Source organism: Megachile rotundata, chromosome 11 (genome assembly GCF_050947335.1).
Source record: "Megachile rotundata isolate GNS110a chromosome 11, iyMegRotu1, whole genome shotgun sequence".
Taxonomy (NCBI): Eukaryota; Metazoa; Arthropoda; class Insecta; order Hymenoptera; family Megachilidae; genus Megachile; species Megachile rotundata.
This window is the reverse complement of record NC_134993.1, coordinates 8,798,909-8,816,674: the sequence shown is the minus strand read 5'-3', so window position 1 is coordinate 8,816,674 and position 17,766 is coordinate 8,798,909. Positions and strand designations below refer to the sequence as shown.

Here is a 17,766-nt window from a genome sequence, read left to right as displayed (position 1 = left end):
CAATATGTTAGATTCATAATTGGATCCTTTTTTGTATTAAAAAATTTATCTTAATCATATTCACGAATATTTCAAAGATAGGTGACTAGTAGCCCATTAAAACGAACGGAACGGAAAACATAATTATATACCTATTCGTCACACTTTCCCTGAACTTCTTTCACTTCGTTTAAGTGGACAAAGAGGAACTATCTCTCTGACCTCGACCCTAATTTCTATTTCCAAATCGAATTCATTTTTGTTTTTTTTTTTTTCGATCGTAATCCGGTTCGGAATCTAAAGCCACTTAGATGACAAACGGAAGAGGGAAAGAAAACTGGATGGTGAAATGTTGATAATCTTGTTATTAATTGTATCCGGATTTGGTGTTTTGATGCTTGAGGTTAGAGATCAGTCACGTATCTTGTTATACTATTATCTTATTATTTCACTATACAAGCATATTATACTATTTTGTTGTTATACTATATTCATATTTTATTATTTTACTATTTTACTATTTTACTATTTTACTATTTTACTATTTTACGATTTTACTATTTTACTGTTTTACTGTTTTACTGTTTTACTGTTTTACTGTTTTACTGTCTTACTGTCTTACTGTCTTACTGTCTTACTCTCTTACTGTTTTACTATTTTACTATTTTACTATTTTACTATTTTACTATTTTACTATTTTACTATTTTACTATTTTACTATATTATCATACAAGTCTACTATTTTACTGTGTCCGTATTATAATAATTTACTATTATATTATACCATTATTTCACTTTAGTTTAATTTAGGCTATTAATGTATTATCTGAACGACTCTTCAACTTCAAACGAGTCAACAATGAAAAAGGGTAGTTTCGACGCTATGATTTACACGAGAGTTAAAAGTTGAGTGCTCGTGTGTAGAAATTCTTGTTCGATGAGATATTAGGAAGAATGTGTTACATTCTTGTACACAATTATCTAAAGATGCGTGTGAACGGTGTTTGTCTCTATTAAGGGCTATTAAGGGACTAATTGCGTTATAATGATGGGAATTCCCCCTATTTAATTCTGATCTCATGACATGTGAATTTAATTCTTTCTGATTAAATTCTGGAAATTGCGATTATAATTTTTATTTGTGATAAAATATGGGGATGCATGGTAATTAAATTTTGACTATTCAGTTAAATGTAGCGTAAAAATTATGTAAAATATTATTATTGAATAAGTTGTAAAATTATCTAAAGCAAAATTATTATTGAATATACTGTAAAATTATCTACAAAATTCTTATTAAATAAACTGTTAAATTATGTCAAAAGAATTACTATCAAATAAAGAGTAAAATTATGTAAAAAAATTATTATTGAATGAGTTGTAAAATTATCTAAAACAAAATTATTATTGAATATAGTGTAAAATTATCTACAAAATTATTATTAAATAAACTGTTCAGTTATGTCAAAAAATTACTATCAAATAAAGAGTACAATTATGTCAAAAAATTATTATTGAATACAGTCTAAAATTATCTAAAAAGTTATTAGACAAAGTGTAAATTTGTCTCAAATGTGATTATTGCATAAAGTATAAAATTATCTAAAAAAATGATTACTAAATAAAGTATAAAATTGCATTGAAAAATTATTACTAAATAAAGTATAAAATTGCGTTAAAAAATTATTACTAAATAAATTATAAAATTGCATTAAAAAATTATTACTAAATAAAGTATAAAATTGCATTAAAAAATTATTACTAAATAAAGTATAAAATTGCATTAAAAAATTATTACTAAAAACAGAATAAAATTGTTTAAAAAAATTAATATTAAATAAAGTGTAAAATAGGAATCCATCATTTTTACTTTCTAGCACACTGCATCGATGGCATGTGCAGTAACCGAATTAAATTTATTGGTAAATTACATCAAGTCACCCTATACAGAGCTGTGTCCGTAGTTAAAATTATAATTGGATTCACTTTACTCCAAGAGTTAGCATAATTTATTCCCCTTTCTGTTTTTATGCAACGCTTATTTTAATTTCATGAAGTTTTATTTTAGATCATAACAAGAAAATAGTTTTAGCTCTCCAGGATTACTGTTTGCTAAACATGACACACTTTGTTAGTGAATTTATTAAAAATTTATTATTCTCTCAGTATTTGTTTTAATTTGCTTTATACAAATGGAGTTGTGCCTTACATGTTACTTAAACATGATGTAACAGATCTTATTGCACAGTTTTATTCATCATTTTCTGAGTAGTATTGCAAATTTATTTTACATAAATAATTTTTTACATTTATTAAATGATAAATAAATTTGTTTGTTTTAAAAGTTGATCACAAGAAAAATCAAATTTTGTATTTTTTTTTAATGTGAAATAAAAAATATAAGCATTGTTTACAATTATTATGATGATTATTGCAATTATCAATATTCACAATTGTTATTAAAGTCAGAGTTTATGGTAACAATATTTCATAGCAACAAATATCACACAGTAAATTCACAAAGATTGAATAACAAAATCTTACCTTATTAAATATTAGACTCTTTATTAAATTTTTAGTTAATTGGACTCAAATAATCAGATAAAATTAAATTACTAAAAATAAATAATGAATGAATAAATAACTATTTTAAAAATGCCATAAAACTTCAAATGTTTATTTTTAATAATAAAACGAATATTTCTATTAATAAGCGATTGTTTCAATGTACATTAACCTACACCTCCCAAAATTTTTAAGTCTGCTACAGATCACGTTTTTCGCCATTTTTCGAGTGAGTCACGCGAAATCGAGAATAACATTATAAATTATGCGATCCAGTTTGATTTCCGCGTACTTAAACAAATCGCACAAACGATGATATTATTCCAGACGATTGCGATCGCGGTTTGTATATTTACAAGAAAGTCGCGTGACCTACGAATGTTCCCGGGGAACGTTTACCCGCGAAACGTCATCGGGAGAAGGAAAATACTCTGAAAATACAGAGATTTCGTATCTCCGTTTGCCAGGCTATTTTTCCTTCCTTTTTATACCGGGTGGTTCACCTGTTACTATCATCTTGATTTATGATAGACTAAAGAAATATTACCATGCCATTTCCCTTCTAATAATTAAATTTTATTCAATTCTACTGTTTATAGAAGTTAACGCCGGTTTCTTACCGTCATTGTCAACTATTCGCAAAACATTATATGCCTTAAAATAATTATTTCATATGATTATTTCATATTATTCAACGTTAAAAAACTGCTATAAGTTCGGTTTTAATAGTTGAAGCTTCAGATGTTATTAAAATTAAAGTATTTATCGAAAAAAGCAACTAAATGTGTTGTTAAATGTATTGCGTATACTGTTATCGTACGTGCGCAGTACCATGCACATTACAGTACGCATGCGCAGTATTACGCGCAGTACAGTACGTACGCAAAGTACCATATACAGTACAGTACGCACGCGAAGTACTATGCGTAGTACAATACGCACTCGGAGTACCATTCGCAGTACAGTGCGCATGTGCAGTATCACGCGCAGTATAGTACGCACGCGCAGTACCATGCGTAGTATAGTACGCACGCATAGTACCAAGCGCAGTACAGTACGCACGCACAGTACCATACGCAGTACAGTGCGCATGTGCAGTATCACGCACAGTACAGTACGCACGCGCAGTACCATGCGTAGTACATTATGCATGCCTAGTACCAAGCGCAGTACAGTGCGCACGCGCAGTACCATGCGTAGTACAGAACGCACGCGCAGTACCACGCGTAGTACAGTGCACATGCGCAGTACCATACACAGTACAGTGCGCATGCGCAGTACCCCTGCATAGTACCACGCGCATGCGCATTACCTTTATTCAAGAACTTAATTATTTTTACATAATAAAACAGAGCATAATTTTTATATACAGAATACAAAGAAACTATGAAGAGTATAAACTTTTTGTGCTTTAATTTTTAATATTCACTCATGTATTTGTACGTGATATATTACTTTATTTTCTTGATTTATCAGAATATATACGCGTTCCATTTATGAAGGTACATTATTACTTCTCGCACAATATACCTGGTTTAATATAATATAATATGTCCGGTTTCATGTATATGTATATTATTATTAAACTTTATTATTTATTATTTGACTTGTATCAAATTTCAATAGAAGTCTTAATCGAGTTATGATTTATAAAAGTCCCATATTAGACAGTGACCTATCGAAAATTTAAGTTTATCATAGAGTTATCACGAGCAATGGTTGCCCGAAAGGAATAGAAATTCGTTGAACAAAGTTGTACACGTGAGTGAAACGAGCATGCGATAACGTTATCAAAACCCGATGCATTGACAATCACATGATTCAAAAAGCCGCTGTTTGAAGTAGCATTTGCCTTATCTCGTGTGGAGAAAGCTTTTGATGTCGAGACGTTGTTTGGTCTGTAACAGCAATGAAAGGGGCTGCGCCATTGTGGAACGCGGATAAGAAACAACATGATCTCGCGTAAGAAAGAAACTACTAGCCAGTATCGGTGAAAGATCATTTCAAATGTCCGATAGAAAGAGTAAGCGATCCACTTTCGTTGCTCGAGCACAAAAAGTATGGTAGAAATTTTTCTTCCTAGATTACGCAACGGAAGCTGTAGTTTCAAAAATCTGGTGTCAATAGAGATGTTATTAAAGAGCGGCAATATAGTGAGTGTTTAAATAATTAAGAAAATTAAACAAATGTGGATTTTTAAATTTAATAAATTAAATTTCATTAGCTTGATAGTTTGATACTTTGACAGTTTCACAAATTTTCAAAAAACGTACAAAATTGAAATTTTACTATTCGCAAATATTTATTTAATTGAAAGATATGAACTTATTTGTGTATAAAAGAAAGTCGTCATAATAATATATATATTATTATTTATAAATTCGTTCAAGTTGAATTCAATACAAATAATTCTGCAATAATCATAAAAATTGTGATTAATGTTATCATTAATTTAACTAAAATTGTTGATAGTAATTAGCAGGTAATAACAATTAAAAAATAATTTTCAATTACTTCTAATCAATGATTAGACAGTAAATAATGTTTGTACACGAAACACACATTATTTATGTGCTAATGTTCGACTTACATGAAATAGACACTTACTGGAATTTATGATAAATAGTGTAATTAAAAGCATCGTATACATCACTGAAACTTCGTTTGTCAGGTGTTGCGCTTATAATTTAATGATTTAACGGATGGACTGAGAGCGAAAAACTTTTACATATTACATACATCGTTATAGCCTCGAGTAATTATTTGCCGTTGATTGGGTTCCGGTAATTTCGCTACTCAACGTACATGTAATATATGTGCACGTGTTAATGATTTAACGAGCCGAAGAGAAAATTTATGCGGTAGATGGATACATCGTTGCAAAATTAGAGGCATTTGCTCGCTAATGGGATACAGTAATTATTTTTAAAATATGCAAATAGATTTTCAAATTTATGGATTCTTATATTTTCAAATTTTTGTGGTTTCAATGTCCATATCTTACAAATTGGAAATCTGAAAGTGTGCTAATTTTGTATTTTGCTAATTGGAAAATTTGATAAATTTAAATAGTCAAATTGTTAAGTTATACAATTTTCAAATTGTCAACTTGTCAAACTGTCAACATATGAAACTGTCAACTTGTTAAACTGTCAACTTGTCAAATTGTCAAAATGTCGAAGTGTAAACTTGTCAATTTGTCAAACTGCCAACCTGTCAAGCTGACAAGTTGTTAAATTATCAAAACGTTAAAGTGTCAAACTGTCAAGCTGTCAAGCTGTCAAATTGTCAAACTTTAAAATTGTCGAACTGTTAAATTGTTAAATTGTCAAATTGTCAAATTGTCAAATTGTCAAATTGTCAAACTGTCAAGCTGACAAGTTGTGAAATAATCAAAATGTTAAAGTGTCAAACTGTCAAGCTGTCAAATTATCAAATTGTCAACTTGCCAAACTATCAACTTGTCAAACTAAAAAACTGTCGAATTGTCAAATTGTCAAATTGGCAGATTGTCAAACTGTGAAGCTCACAAGTTGTGAAATTATCAAAATGTTAAATTGTCAAACTGTCAACTTGTCAAACTATAAAACTGTCGAACTGTTAAATTGTTAAGCTGACAAGTTGTGAAATTATCAAAATGTTAAATTGTCAAACTGTCAACTTGTCAAATTATAAAATTGTTGAATTGTTAAATTGTTAAGTTGACAAGTTGTGAAATTATCAAAATGTTAAATTGTCAAACTGTCAACTTGTCAAACTATAAAACTGTCGAACTGTTAAATTGTCAAGCTGACAAGTTGTGAAATTATCAAAATGTCAAAATGTCAAATTTTTAAACTGTAAAATTGTCAAATTTTGCAATTTTTATAATTTATTCTATTTAACATTTTCATAATTTTTAGTACTCATTGTCTTAAACAAATTAAAAAGCACTCTACATTTTTTACATAATTTTAACAAAAAATAAATAAATTTCCTATAAAATAGAATTTTTATTGCATGTATAATATAGTAAAATCATGATAGATTTAAAAATTAAGAAATACAATTATATAATAATAAATAATAAAATAATAAATATAATAATGTTCAATGATTTATACATATATGTGTATGTATATAATTATTAATAATAATTGTGAAAAATTATTAATGAATAGTGAAATTGTTAATTAATAATTGTAATTATCTTGATTGAACTAATTTTATAAATATTAATAATTATTAATAATTAATAATAATTGTGAAAAATTATTAATGAACAGTAAAATTATTAATCAATAATTGTGATAATCTTGTAACAATTGAATCAATTTTATACAAATCATTCTTTGATTATAAGTTGTCGAAACTGATCTGTATAGTTGGTACGCCTGATCTGAAACGACCGCACAGTAAAATCCATCCGCTTTAAATCCGTGTGTGATCTGACTCGCAGGAAATAGAGTGTATTTGTTTTTCGTCCGGCTGTTACATCGATGATACTAACATTTACGTGTTCCGGAATTCAGGTGCGTTAATCATTCTCAAATAACAACGTATAACTGTCTAGGGAAAATGGCGATATTAGGGAAAGAGGCCGCACTCGGTTGCTGTAAATTGAAGACTACAAACATCTCTAAATTTGTGAACGTTTGGAGGTAGTTGAAGATTTGTAAATTAACAAGTTTCCAAAGTTAAAAAATATGTAATTCGTACTCTTCAAATTTTATAATTTTTTAATTTGTGCACTTTAGGTTTTACTATTTTGTACTGCATATAGTTTAGATTTTTAAATTTTTAATTTGTGCACTTTAAATTTTACAATTTTTTAGTTATATACATTACATCTTCCAATTTTCAAATTCTCATGTTTACAATTTAGAAATTTAAGAACTTAACAATTTGGGAATTTGGAAATTTCAGAATTTGGGGAATTTGGAAATTGGAAGTGTAGAAATTATAGGATTTAGCAATTTAGGGGTTTAGAAATAGAAAAGAGTGAAAAAGATTTGTGAGAAATTGAGAAAATTTGGAAACTGGAAATATTTTAATTTAAAAAATTGTAGAATTGAAAAATAAAAAATTGAAGAGTTGAAAAATTGATAAATTGAAAAATTAAAAAATTGAGAAATAGAAACACTGGAAAATTGAAAAATTAAAACACCGAAGAATAGAAAAACTGAAAAGTTGTAGCCTGCAACAAATGTTGATTTCACAAAATAGTTTAATTTCGAAGCTTTTCATTGCTCGAAAGACTTCAAGAAGAATGTTTAAATGGTCGAACTGATTAATCTCGGTAATTTGTATCCTCATAATACCACTTCTAATTCTGCTTTGTTCTACGCTGTTAAATTGAACCAGTAACGAAACCGGTTCAAATAAATCGGAAAGCTAAGGTTTAACATCTTTTCAAACAACTTCCTTGGCCTGATTGTTCGCGAATTTTATGTCGTTTACAAGACGCCGTATGTAGTTTAGACTAACAGGAAGATATGTTACGCACTATTTCAATTGACTGATTTAACGCGTATCACGGTACGAACGAAAGTGAGGTTATTTCTTTCGAAAGTGTGTTTTATACCTGTGTAATACCCTGTGAGCTACCCTGTATAGATTTCGATATTCACGATTTTAACAACTTAATCTATAAATGTTGTATTCATTCTTTTATTGCACTGAAACATTATTTCTAATTTAATTCTAATGTCAAATGAGAATTTAATTCTAAAACATTAGGTGGTAATATTTAGTTTTCGCAAACATAATTGCAGAGACCTCGAGACAAACAATGCAGACAGCGTCTTCGTGAACTTTCGTCGAACACGAGGTCAACCTGTCATGCGCGCCTCTCGAATCTGTAATCATTCGTGACAGCTTGGCCTCTCCTTAAATAGCCTTTTACTACGAAATCCTTTCGAAGGACATCCATTTTTGAACATTTCTAACCCTGACGCATTAATATCATTAATTACGGCATTGAACTATCTGGTGATTAGTATATTCAATGATTTCGGTGAACAGGATGATTAATTAAAAAAAACGTGGGTTTGTAATATTTTAAGTGATAAAGTGAAAGCTGTGAAATTATTAAATTTTGTGTAATAATATTTTTAAGGAAATTATAAACATAATTTTTGTGAAATTGTGGATATAATTTTTAATAAAATAGTGAACGTAATTTTGTAATAAAATTGTGAACATAATTTTTAACAAAATTGTAAACATATTTTCTAATAAAATTGTAAAAATACTTTTCAACAAAATTATAAATATAATAGTATTTAAAATTGACAATATTATTTTAAATTTAATTGGGAAAAAGTTATTGAAACATTTAAGTAGTTTAATAGTTAATATGCAAAATTACATAAGCTAATTTTTTTATGTAACATAATACGTCATTGATTAAAAAATGAGACAATATAAATGATTAATAATTATGCTACGAGAGATATAATAAAATAAAAATTTGTTCAATGCAACATTCTTGTACAGTGACTACTAACAAGATTATTATTAATGTGAACTTTCATTTATTAAAAAGATACTTTCTATGAATTATAAAGAAATCAATTAATTCCTGGCAACGTTACAAACTTACACAACTTCGAGGTCGTGCTAAATACCATTCTTCTTCCAAGATCACCGCGAACTGTAAGCGACTGTTAATCCAATTACGCGTAATATTAATCATTATGATTTACATGAAATTCTGTAGGATAATGATAACGATTTCGTAATAATTGCAGAGAGAATATATCAAACGTTCTCTGATCTAAGAAGGTCAAGAATCGGGTATCGCGCTCGTGTAGTGATGTATTTAATCCCACTATTTTCTACATTTCTCATATTTTACAAATTGATCTGAACTGACAGATTATTTCTGTCATCATTTCGCAAAAAATTAAGTAAAAATATTTTTCCCAATACAGAATACGATTTTTATTATAAGAAACGATACAAAGAAACACCTAAATAAACATATTGTAGGAGTTATGATTGACGTACATGTTTCGGTTACAAAGGTCACCTCCATATTGCCTTTCAGTGCAGCGACGCAGCGTCCATTGACGACCAAAACAAAAGACAGCTCTATAAAACAACGCAGTGCCCATAAAGTAATGTTTAGGGCACTCACAGTGTTCGATTACAATACTATATTTTAAGCAACGATAAAAACAATACCCGTATATTTAAATAACGAAAAATAGATCGCGTAACTGGCTTCGAGCATTTCTTTGGTATCGTTGTACGTGGTTTATTTATCTATTGCCAATTACAGTTATGACGCGTATAATACATCACCCTTGGTACAGTTTTTACAGTTTTTTCGTCCCCATAGTGACACGTTACTTTCGTCCCCAACCGCGTTTTCCAAACCAGAACGTAACCTATAAACTGTACATGATTTATTGAAATTAACCGTAGGAACTTGTAAAGCTATCTGAGAACGCTCTAACTAGTGATGGGTTTAATAAGAATAGTTTAACTATGAATATCAACGAGAGAGTCGGGATGGTAGAAAACTTGAGTGATCTGAATTAGCGATTCGGTTTAACCTCTTCATGTCTTGGTATCGATCAACAGAACAGAGCAGTTATTTTCATGTAGCTATCCACTAGTGTCTTGGCCCCAAACATTTTGGACACCCTGTATACACGATCGCCTCGGATACATAAGTACATGTGTGGAGAGACATACGGCCATTAGAACGTGAGAGTAGAAGCCTTTCGAAACGACGGCTCTAAGCACATTCCACGGGATTGTAATCGTGGCGTTTCTCGGCTGATTAGTAAAACCAGCTTCTCTTGGTTTCTCTGCTATCCAGGTTCTGCTCGATCGGTAGCCGCCGATCGTGTTCCAATTCCAAAGATATTCGAAGCATGATTTTTTTTTCTCTTCCATTCTGCATTTTTTCTCGCATTAAATACACCATTTTTCTTTCTCCATACAGGTTATGTCGTTTTAATTTATTTACGATTACCGACCGAGCTGTTTGTTTCTTCAAAGACATTTCAAATGAATGTTACATTGATTTAAGAAGGTTGTCAGTGTTATTTGATAGATGGATGTAAAGATTTGGATATTTGGAAAGAGGGGATTGAGAATTTGTCAAACATGAGAATTGGGGAATTTTGAAATTTTTGTACTCGACAATATTGGTATTTAGAAAGAGCAAAATTTTGAGAGTTTACGAATTTGGAAATTCTATAAGTTTAATGATTTAGAAATTTTAAAATTTTGCAAGTTTGATGATTTACAAAATTTTGAGATTTTGTAAATTTTTAAATTTTTAAATTTTAGAATATTTTTATTTTTTTTCACATTTTATGATTCAAATGAAACCAAGCACTACATAATTGGTATAATCAAACGGATGATAAGTTTCTAACGCACAGCCAATGACAAAAAGTCGCTGTGATTGTGGCAGTTGGCAGAAATCAAAGCTATTGTATTCTGTACAATACCTTTCTGTTGCTAACTTCCTTATTTTTAGTTCTTTTTTCATAAAACTTTTTCCATCATATTCGTGCCACTTTCCTGATTAAAATGAGATCAAACACGACCTTATTCCGCACATATTTACTTGCTATAACTTATTTAAACATTTCAGTCGTAGAAGTCTACGGTGTCGACTGTCAGACGTATCACGTGATTATCCGAATAGCAGCGAAGAGTAACGAAGTTACCCGACGTGTCATTACTCGTTGTTCACCGCAAATCTTACTACAAAACTTGAATAAAACCGAAACACTCAGAAGTACAAATAAATATCTTCCGAATTACGTCGTGTTTGGGCTCATTTTAATAAGGAAAATGTCACGAATATGTTGATAAAAGTTTCAAGAAGAAAAAAATGAAAAATAAAATTTTATTCTTGCATTATATTATCTGGTATGTTACTGTTTACGTTCGGTTCAGATTTTTAGTTTTTCTACAGTTGGCTACCTTTGATCGATGCTGAAACTACACGATATAAGCGAAAGACTCGATTCGCTTAGATCGAAACTTCACTTCGTAAGAGAGTAATTTGCAGATATTCTCTATTTTAATAAGTTTTATATATTTACCCTTTCAAGCGAAATTCACAGATTCACTTATATCGAAACATTACTTCATAAGGGAGTAACTTGACCATATCTTCTGTTTTAATAAGTTTCATATATTTACTCTTTCAAGCGAAAGTTCAGAGATTCACTTATATCGAAACATTACTTCATAAGGGAGTAACTTGACCATATCTCCTGTTTTAATAAGTTTCATATATTTACTCTCGCAAGAGAAAGAAGGAGAAAGAGAAGAGGTCAATGAATCTGATCTGGAAAGCGACTGTTGGTGGCTGAGCTCGTGGGAGCCAACGTAAGGAACTACGCAGCCACGACCTCGAGGCCTTCTCTCCCGGAGGCTTCTTCTTCTTCTTCTTCTTGCTACTCTTTTTATTTTTTTTCTTGCTTGCCACTAGTATCACGATGCTCCAGGATCGTGTATTCGTACGTGTATCGTGCACCGGCTAGCTTCCTGCGGTATGCTCGCGGCTTTCTAGTCCATCGTTCCACGTTTTTGCTTCGTTTCCTCCCTTTTATCTAGCTCGTTCGTTTACTGGCGCCACTTTGGAAATCGATAAAAAGATTACCGGGAAACAGAGCCATTTTCGATTTTCTATGAATTAGTTAACTATGTTGCTTTTTTATAAAATGTCAACTATTTTTGCAAAATTGATTTTGACAATCATATATGGATAAAAGTTTCAAATATATTTTCATAATAAAAGTCTCTGAATAAAATTATCTTATTATGTTTTTATAAAATTAAAAACATTGTTAAAATCTGAACAGAAGTGTCTGGTAAGGTTGTTTGTTACATACTACATGTAAACCCCAGTTTTGACTAACATACTCCTTCAAAAATTATTCCTATGAATGATTCTATAATGTAGAAGAGTATAGTTACAAATAATGTGATAAAATGAAGTTCTTGACAAACAATACACCGAAGTATGTGTAAGATTTCAGTCACATACGACATGCATTAAACACCTCGTTAAAACTTGATTTTGAATTCCATATTCTTTTATCTCCGTTTGGTAATCGAAAATCCACGTGGCGAGGATATCAATCGTGTTCGCGATGTGAATTCCGGCGTATGTTTTCAACATGTTTGGCCGATAGCCAACGAGGTTGGAAGAGGTAGTAATAATCAGCGTGACCGAAAGTTCGTCTGGGTCGAGACGCAAGAATTAAGTCGCTGGCGATTTGCCAACGACACACCGCCACTCTTAACATCAGTCCCTGATACTTTTAATCACAGACACCTGCCCTTGAGTCTGACTGATGAGTCTGCATGACTGAATTTTTCTTTATTCCGTCGTTTCTTTCATCGTGTTGTGTCTTCCGACGTTTCGGTCCTTTTGGCTGCCATACGTTTTGTGATTCATGGGCCATCAACGGGCGGGAATTAGCACAGGCAACAATGTAAACACGCGCAAAATTACTACTGTGGAAATATGTACAGGCTGTTACAAAGTTTGTGTTCGGAACAAGTTATATTCACATTAGGGTTATATCCACGTTAGGATTAAATTTAACTAATTTGTTTGAACAAATTTTAAGTTTCAAACTATTCAACTAATTTTGTGGAATTTCATCCTGACTTAAATTGCAGTTAGTTCCTACAATATCGTGTCACTTATAACACACACTACAGTTGAAATGTAGTAAACCAGATATTTTCACTGTCATTGAATTTTTAACTTAATTCTAAAATCTGTATAATCAGGGGTTGTAGTCTTAACTTTCTTTAGCTGCCTTGTAGCAGTAATTACTTATGAATGATACAACTGTCTAGAAAATTGTAGGTTAAGGTTTGAACTACAATTAAATTGTAGAAGACCATATAATAAAAAGAGCGATAAAAAATGAACCTCTTAAATTAAGTTTAAATTTTGAGAGCTGAAATTTTTGACGAGTGAGAAATATAGCCACCTTAATGTTTCGATAAAGGCTCCGTAATTGGAAGATACACTTTTTGCTTCTGAATCAACATTTGAACTGCTGTAATAGAGCACTTGTGTGAATTACAGGTATCACTGGCTTCACGCGGTTTAACGTTACTCAGGATCGGAGTATGCATTACGAAGACGTTCTCAGAGGCAGGAAATAATTCAAGCTGTTCACAGATAGCATATAGTTCTTGCTCCCATTATTGACCTTGTATTTTCTGACCAACTAAGTGTGTTTATTCCTGGTTAAAAGCACAACCTACTTTGCCTCAAGCTACTCGCATTCTTCAGCGGGTATCTACCTCGCTCGAGTATGAAAATCTGTACTAGACAGTGCTAACCGTTTCACTTTTCATGAATTTCTACTGTTGAATTTTTTGTGGTTGACTGCTTGTGATGCTTGAATTTTTACATAAATCTTTAAATATTTTTATGCTACTATCAATGACTGATATACAGGGTGTTTTCTATCTAAATTTCTGCGTTTATCGAAATTATGGGGAACCTGAACTTAAATACATCTTTATACGTCTTGCACCCTTCATATTTTCAACAATCTTCTGATAGGAAATTTTTACATTCCTTAACATTAAGTTTAATAAGTGACCATTTGACAAGTTTCATTACATCACAGAATTTGTCAAGGTTTATTTGAAATCAGTGTTCATGAAGCTGAAGATGTGATCAATCTTGTTTATTCTTAGGTAGCTGTGCTATTATGAACTATATTATTACCTACATTTTTATACTATTAACTATGTTAACTGTATCATAACTAATTCTAATTCATCACAATAAGTACATAAAAATACAGCACCAAAGTACAACCTAAACCGTCCAGGTTTTCCAACACCTAGAAAATAAATTTCAGCCAGAGAAAAAGCCATGATTTCCCATTGAAGTTATGTGAAACACAGGTTCAAGTGCTATCGATTATGTTAGTAAAAGACGTAATCATAGTGAGAAGCGTTCGCCCTCCAAAAGCGTCTACCGGAGATAAACGTAAAATTCTACGATCAGCTTCTAATTCGACAATGTCGTTTCAACTGCGAGATGATTGCAAATTAAATGTTGCAAAACCATCCATAGAACCATTGTAGCATCTCCGCGCATTGTTAGGGTAAATGATCTCGACGCGACTGAAAAACGAAGATAAAGACATTCGCTGAAATGAACACGGGCACAGTTTGGGAAATGTTGGTAAAAATATTTATTTTATAAGAAACGAATGTTTTGTGGGGACAATTTTGTAGATTTAATGTGGAGAAAAAATTCAGATGCCAAATTTAATTCTTTGGTATGGGAAGAGATGTGAAATATTTTTTGAAATGGTGGCTCAATTATGGTATGAATGTGTTTCTCATGGAAAAAGCACAGCATTTTTCACAAACAGTAAAATAGTCTAAACCCTACTGGAAACGACAACAAAAATTTAATTTTCATTTGGTAATCATAAATCTAAAAATCATCAAATTGTTTGTAATTTTTAGAAACTTTAATTAATAAAAACAAAAAGGGTTATATTAAAACGTATTCAGATAAGTGTGACAAGTTAATATGAAACAGACATAATTTTCCGCAGCGAAAGGGTTAAATCTATGGAACGTAGAACGTTACAGAATCACGGTCCTTTCACTCGGTCAGATATTCCGCTACACCTATTTACTGCCCGTTCGTTTGTAGCCTCCGAGATTGCCTTCTAGAAAATGAATGATCGCGATTTCATTGTTTCTAGGAATGTGAACCCCGAAGAGAAACCATCGCAAACACTGCAAGATCGTGCAGACGTGACTTTAATTTAGAAGCAATTTAAATTCTGAATTGAAAGCAATTTTTTAATGTACAGAAAATTGACAAATAGATTTCTAAATAATAGTTTGACACGAAATTAAATTCGCGTGATTTAAATTTCCCGCCATTGGAAATAATTTAAGGGAGACATCAAAGTCTTTCTTTGTCGACTTTTCATCGTTGCAAAATTGATGTAAATACTTCGAAAATTAATATGATTAACGTACAGAAAACTAACGACAGGTAGATTTCTCAATATTAGAGTTTGACACGAAATTAAATTCTTCTGATCTAAATTTCCCGCCATCAAAGAAAATTTAAAGGAGACATCAAAGCCATTCTGTTTCGATTTTTCGTTGTCTTAGAATTACTGTAAATATTTCTAAAGCCAATACCATACAAGAAATTGACAAATATTAAAGTTTGACCTGAAATTAAATTCGTAATTTAAATTTCCCGCCATCGAAGAAAATTTAAAGGAGAGCCCAAACTTGCAGCAACTCCGCTAAAATTCTAATACAATTAAAACCTCGTAAATGGGCCAATGAGAGCACCGATAACTACGATAATTGTCAGAAATTATCGACACTCGGTGAACTTAGCATCCGCTGACAGCAAACATAATCGACGTATCTGAACGGTTGGCAAACCGAATGAATTATTGCTAACGCGGAATGCGCGAGTATGACTTTCAGAGCGTTTATATGGACGACTGAGGAAATATTGGCACAGATGTAAACGCGTTTACGTTGATCGTGCGAATTCTTTAAACGTTACTTTTACACCTCTGTATAGCTTGATCACAGGATGGCGCAAGAATCTTAACCCTATGTTTCAGATTCTACTTTTGAAATATTGGTATTAATAGTTGCTTTCTGAGATTTACATTTTGTTCTTCTAATGTTTTGTAGGGTTTATTAAGGGGGGCAATACCTTTAGACAGATGAAAATAAGCTGATATTTGGGAATTTTTTTTGTATAGGACACCTTTGTTTTGCATTTTCGAAATTTCAGGTATAATTTGTTATAACTATTGCCTATTACAGAATATTTTCTGTTTTGCAAAATATTTAAAAATGCCGGAATTATGACAATCCTTTCTGGAAGTGTTTTGGCGCGTCTCGTGAATCGGCGTGGGTTCTAGCTTCAGATATATTGGTCTGAAGCAAGTTTGCAGACAATGTTTCGAAAACTAACATTCACAGTTAGTAGATGAACCTCAAAAATGTGCAAACTATGTAAAATTGAAGAAATGGCGCGCTTTTAAAGAAAAACTTTGAATTTTATTGAAAATTTTTGCAATGTTTTGCAATAAAAAGGACTTTAGTGTTCAATTTATTTCATACATTTAGGTTCATATGTTAGATAGTATTGTCATGGATATGTGCAAAAAATTTGAGCTCGATTGATAAACTAGTTTTTGAGTTATCAGCCACGCCAATTTTAAGAACGTAGTTTTGAGAAAAATGCGTTTAAAGTTTCAATCCTCCGCACTGAACTCGTGTATATCCGCGGCGCTAATCGGCCATAACTTCAAAAGGGCTTCGTATTTCACTTAAAAATTTTGAGACAATATTTTTAAGATGTTACTAACATTTTATAGAAACAAAAAATTTTGTAATTTTTTAAGATTCTAAAGGTATTGTCCGCCTTAATTCTTTGCAGTTGTAGTGTTTGAAAATGGTCAATCTTTCAAGACACATTGTAATTCATGTTACTGTAATAAGACCATGTAAGTGCCACATTATATTGCATTATATGTCCATTGAATTCGGATCAATTTCACTTTTAATTATGTCATGTGAGAATCTTAGGTCAATTATTAATGTATGAATAAAAGTCTTGCGTTATCAATTCATTCAAAAAACAATTCTTTTATTTGCATCCAAACACAGTGAAAGTTGATAAAAATGTAGCATTCCTCTGAGAGATATCTGAGGTGACCAACAGGTTCCAAAGCGGAAGAATGCACGCTATTTCGCCGGTTTTATCTCCTTCGCATTTCTCTGTTCTGCTAGGATAAAGCCATATGAAATCGGAATCCAAAATCAGAAAAAAGAGCAAGCTCGGTTGGGTCGCGAGAAAAATACATTTCTTTCTAAAAATAGCAGATCGTTCAACCGATTTAGAAATCCTGTCACAGACACGTTTTTTTAGTGACAAAAAACGAAAGATTCCCCGGTCGTTGAGATTCCCCTAACAACGAATTGCTCTTCCATTTTTACTGACCACCTAGTTCGCTTTTATCCCAAATATTCCCGTATTTTTCGGAAAATAAACTTTTATTTCGCTCAGCGTGAAACGGGCATTAAACCGCGGGTTACCGAAAGTGAGAAGGAGATTTTTTATGCGACGAATCGACTTTATAGGGAAAGTTATTGCATTTTAAACGTGCGAATGGGACAGTGAACGAGGAATCTCGGTGAGACGCCATTTTATGTTTCAAAGCA

At 31.4% G+C, this 17,766-nt stretch overlaps 2 protein-coding genes across 4 annotated transcripts in view; one reads left to right on the top strand and one right to left on the bottom strand.

The window, feature by feature from the left end:
• Positions 1 to 17,766, bottom strand: part of LOC105662227 (uncharacterized) — a 79,432-nt gene that overhangs the window by 12,194 nt on the left and 49,472 nt on the right. The window lies entirely within an intron of this gene.
• The window catches only part of LOC105662238 (uncharacterized), a 100,607-nt gene continuing 89,746 nt past the window's right edge, over positions 6,906 to 17,766 (top strand). The window contains exon 1 of one of the 2 annotated variants that reach the window (XM_076537269.1): positions 6,906 to 7,055. Coding sequence is in view for 1 of the 2 variants with exons in the window: in XM_076537267.1 (XP_076393382.1) it covers positions 7,023 to 7,055 (33 nt within the window). In the remaining variant the exon portion in view is untranslated. The remainder of the gene's footprint in view (positions 7,056 to 17,766) is intronic. The other variant, XM_076537267.1, reaches the window with a different exon arrangement.